Consider the following 5,247-nt stretch of genomic DNA (forward strand, 5'->3'; position numbering starts at 1 on the left):
GAATTTTTAAAAAATTAGTGTAGTTTAACTTTATGATTGCTTCCCTGTTGAAAATTAATGCTCCTAAAAGTGCTAATATCTTGTTAAATAAACTAAATATAATACTGTATAAACCTTAAATGGACAGTGTCAAAAAAGTAATCATTTTATACACAGATGAATAAATTACCTAAAGTTAACTTCCAAGTATTTTTTGAACTTTTCTAGTCCCTTATATAAGCACTTGCAAATCTCTGTAGTTGTCATCACTTAATGTGGCTATTTGCTGTAATTAAGAACTTGTGTATCAAATGAATCATGAATTACAAGCTCTTGAACATTTTTCTGAAAAATTATCCTTATAAAATCTGAACTTAAAATTCATAGGAGCTTAGTGAATGACCTAGACATTTGGTAAAAATTTCTTTCTTTCATTTTTTTATCCTCAGCCAGGTGATCAACCAGAAGATGAAATTAATATCTACATGTACTTGTATTTTGTCTTCTTCATCATCTTTGGTTCCTTCTTTACTTTAAATCTCTTCATTGGTGTTATCATCGATAATTTTAATGAACAGAAGAAAAAGATAAGTTATTTTATTTAATATTAGTCTTTAAGGTGTTTGCTCTTATACAACATACATAACCTACATAATTAAAGCAATTCTTAAAATACTTGCATTTATACTTTGTAGCCTGTTTACTGTTTGCTTTTATACAGCATTAAACACATCTTGTTCTCAAAGTTTTTTATTTATACAATAGAGAGAGTCTTCCTATATATTTTCTGTACTTTTATATCAAGTGCTTCTCTTTTTGCATTGGAAATTTCTGAATGATTAGTTAATTTGTAAACTGCTTACTTGTGTACAGAAAATTCTTTTGGGTGTTTGTTTTGTTCTATTCAGCAAAAACCTCTGGATATGTACTTTATTCTTCTGTGCTCTATTTTAAACAGTAGAGACCCATGAATGCATGTTCTTAAGGTAATTACTTTTATTCAGTGGTGAGTTCCAGGTCTTTACTTTATTCTTAAAGTGATTGCTTTTACATATTGATATACTAGGATGCTTTATTTCATACAGAGAACTTAATTTATTTTTAAAAGCTTTCACTTGAAACTAAAACAGTAAGTAAATAATAAGATATAAGTTGTCAAATCATTAGTTTGAAATGGAAGCGATATCAAATTCTTGCTTTGATACAACAGAGGCATTTGTGTGTCCAATTTATTTTCAAAGTATTTTTTCGTTTTCTTAAGGGTCTTGTTTATTTACATCAAATACCAGAATATTTGGTAATTATTTTACTTGCTACAATATAAAAGAAGCATCAAAGATGTGTACTGTGTGAATAACATTCTGGCATTTTGGAGAAGGTTTTAAAAAAACCAAAAAAAAAACAACCTCATCTAATTGTTCTTTTTGTATGTGTTTACGCAGGTGGTTCTTTGGAAATGTTTATGACAGAGGATCAGAAGAAATATTACAATGCCATGAAAAAAATGGGATCAAAAAAGCCGATGAAAGCTATTCCACGACCTCGAGTAAGTTATAGTAATTGAGATATTCAAATGGAATGAACTTTTGTTTTCCTGTTTAAGCAGAATAGAAGCATGAAAGAAATTCTGTAAGGATCATTTAGTTTAAACTCCACTATTGTTGTAACATGTTCTATCACTTCTATTGTCTAGCTGTTTCTTTTAGATTACTTAGTGAAAGTAATTAAATATCCAGTCTGTGTAATGATAACAAATTAATGTATCTATTCAGTATTGTTTGGTATAGGGTATGCTCACTTTGATGCAAGTTGTAGGCCTAGATTTTAAAAAACTTTTAAACTAAACTCTGAAACTATTGTAGGCTTAATACCCTAAAAATGTTGAACAAAAACTTATTCGATTGATAATAAACCCGATTAACTTAATTTGATCAGTATTCTCTCGATCAGTAACTACTCGATCTTTCACATACTGAAAACTTCACTGAATTCTCAATCACTACTCCAATGAATGACTGACCCTCAACTTTAATAACTGCTTAGAAGTATGTATATTTGCCCAACTAAATCTTGGTCAAATTTACTAAATATTAACCTCATGCACTTTTTAGCTAACATTTAATTGAAACATTCAATATTCAGCATATATTATATTCCACTGTGTGTGAATGCATCTTTTGCACTGTAGTTTTGACTTTTAGTACTTTTTTTGTAATGTTTCTTTTTTTTTTGAACAATGATTCCAATGTCAATAGGAGGGCAAAGAACATGTAGCTGCTCACTGCTTCACAATGTGAAAGTTAATGATTGGTAACTGTATAAGTTAGTGAAGTGAGATTTAAAAAATTACTTTTGCTTAGAATTTTTTTTTTTTGCTGATAAGCTAATGGTTAAGGTATAGTTTATGTTATGCAAAATATATATTTTTAGTTAGCTGACAACTAAAGTGATTTTCCTTTTGTTTGAGTCTTTTTTTTTTTTACATTTGGTTATTATAGATGTTATTTTCGTTTTATAATTTATGGAAAAATGGAAAATTAAATAGATGGTGAGGATTAATTACATAACACTTCTTTTAGCATGTATATGCACACTGTGTAAATCTAATATGTAAAGTGAGGTTTAATTAATTTTCCTTGTTCAAGATGTACTTCAAAATAAAATCAAATTGGTAGAAAACCATTTAGTGTGTCTGTTTTTTGTTGAACATCTTAACATACCCTCATGCTCATTTTGTACTAAACAAAACTAAATGTATTTACTGGATAGTTAATTAAATCTAATATGTAAAGTGAGGTTTAATTAATTTTCCTTGTTCAAGATATACTTCAAAATAAAAAACAAATTGGTAGAATAACATTTAGTGTGTCAGTTTTTTGTTGAACATCTTAACATACCTTCATGCTCATTTTGTACTAAACAAAACTAAATTTATTTACTGGATAGTTAATTAATTTAATTGAACTTTAGTGGATAATTATTATCTTTAAATTTAGTATTCAGTAACCTTCTCTTTCTTCATTTTTACTGTAAAACTACTGATATAGTGATGTTTAATTAATAAAATATTCTTTTCTTTAGTGAAAGATTTTAATTTTGTAGGATGAAGAAATATGAGATTTTTTTTATGTACTGTAAAATGGGAAAAACTTATGCATATGTATGTAACTATTACATGTCTGTTTACATTATACTTATAACTGTTTATGTAACTCCTTCACCTACAGTTAAAGCTGCAAGCTTTTGTCTTTGACCTGACTACAAATACCAAATTTGACATGGCCATAATGCTGTTTATCATGCTGAACATGATTGTGATGGGCATGGAACATTATCAACAGACAGACACCTTTGAATTGGTACTTGAGCGTCTTAACATCCTCTTCATCGCTGTCTTTACTGCCGAATGTGTGCTGAAAATCTTTGCTCTACGTTTGCATTACTTTAAGGAACCTTGGAATGTCTTTGATTTTGTTGTAGTTACACTTTCTATTTTAGGTAAAGCTTTTAACATTATACTTTGAATGTATTCCTGTATCTAAGTGCCTATTCTTGTATGTGAAAGGTTTGAATGTAGCTTTACATTTTGGGGCTTGTACCTAATGTGGCATTACATTTACATATGTACTAAGATTATCTATATCATAGGTCAAACAAGGTAGTAACTCCAGATACAGCTTATCTTGTATAATCATTTACTGTTCAAAAGTTAAATGAAAAGGAACACTACTTAATCTATTTAGCACTCGGTGTTGATTAGGTCTCAAGTAAATTCTACCTCAAAGTCACAAGACAATTTTGTTGAGCAGAAGGAAGAACACTGAATAAGATCAGAACTAAATAACATAAAATCAAGTCTTTTACAACTCTTTGGGTCTTAGTGGATTTCACTTTCTAGTCATCAATTAACTTAGCTCATCTCAAAGAACAGCTTCTAGAGAGGAAATAATCTGATTATCTCTAAATACATATGCCATAATCATTTGTGTCTTCAGTAGATTTTACTGGACAATTTTACTACTTTTCTCGAGGGGAATATCCCCCTTACTAAAAAGGGTTTTTTAGTGTTTTATTTTTAACTAGTTAATAGATTGTCTTGCCAAAACATTAACTGATTGTTCATGATATCCTGTGTCTACTAATGATTTGAATGTAGGTATATTTGTGTGTGTATAAGTTTATGTCTTAAAATGTAATCCACAAATGTGCAAAAGACAAGACATGCCAAAAAAAAAGGCAAAAACCAACAAAGTCACGATTGGGATTGGTGTATAACCATGTACTAGCATTTCAATAGTGTTGAAGATAATACATCTCTTCAGTTGTACACAAATGCAGGTAAGAATCTACTATGCAACAACAGATAAACACATTTGAAGTTATTAGTTTGCCAGATTCAGGTGCTTGAACCCATAGTGTCCTGAACCAAACAATACATGTGTTGTTTGCAGCGAATTATGGTAAGGTAGTTGTCCAGTAATAAAATAAAATAAAATAAATAATAAACAACCCAACTAATTCAGAATGCTAATAGCAGAGATGTAACATATTACATACAAAAGGATAAATAAATGAAAAAAACTAGTAGAAATTAAAAAGAATAACTAAATTAAAAAAAATTATTATGTTCCCCAATCATCCATAATCACAAACAGCCAGTCCTTTTCTCTTGAATGAGAAATAAAAAGAAAGGTGTCAAAGAAAGGGCACCAGATAAGTTACCATAGGAAGATAATTAACTAAAAAATCATAAATTTAAGAAAAGATTAGCAAGTATGGGCAAACTGAAGTAACCTTCAGTCACACAAAAATATGAAGGGAATAAGATCATACCAGTTCTTAAAGCTATAGAACTAAAATAGTTAAATGAAAAGGAAGACAAGACGGGGAGACAGTTGCATGATAACACTTCCAAACCATCGTTGAATGTAGCCAATGATAGTTAAAGTCACAGAAGGTCAGTAAATATTTCAAGAATGGGAAATATCTGACTTTGCAGGTGAAAGTCATACCTTTTACAATAGAATTGGAACCATATTTATTTAGTTTAATGTTATATTTATTCAAAAATAATCTGTATATCTTTATTATAGTCGGAAAGCCATAACCATTGAATTTGTTTTTTCTGGATTACATTTTAAGATATTTTCACTTCATTGTTTTATGGTAACTGATAACTTTTACCCACTTAAGTTCTCATTTTGTAAATGTGTGTGTGTGTGTGTATATATATATATATATATATATATATATACTATACACACACAC

The 5,247-nt window shown here is 29.1% G+C and overlaps 1 protein-coding gene across 13 annotated transcripts in view; it reads left to right on the forward strand.

The window, feature by feature from the left end:
* The window catches only part of LOC106478902 (sodium channel protein para-like), a 182,248-nt gene that overhangs the window by 171,615 nt on the left and 5,386 nt on the right, over positions 1 to 5,247 (forward strand). For 11 of the 13 annotated variants that reach the window (XM_022382610.1, XM_022382622.1, XM_022382640.1 and 8 more), the window contains 3 exons: positions 429 to 566; positions 1,418 to 1,525; positions 3,207 to 3,477. In XM_022382610.1, coding sequence (XP_022238318.1) covers positions 429 to 566; positions 1,418 to 1,525; positions 3,207 to 3,477 — 517 coding nt within the window. Of the gene's footprint in view, positions 1 to 428; positions 567 to 1,417; positions 1,526 to 3,206; positions 3,478 to 5,247 lie in introns of those variants that run through there. The other 2 variants (XR_002610019.1, XR_002610020.1) reach the window with 2 other exon arrangements.

The sequence above is a fragment of the Limulus polyphemus genome, unplaced genomic scaffold (genome assembly GCF_000517525.1).
Source record: "Limulus polyphemus unplaced genomic scaffold, Limulus_polyphemus-2.1.2 Scaffold12, whole genome shotgun sequence".
NCBI lineage: Eukaryota > Metazoa > Arthropoda > Merostomata > Xiphosura > Limulidae > Limulus > Limulus polyphemus.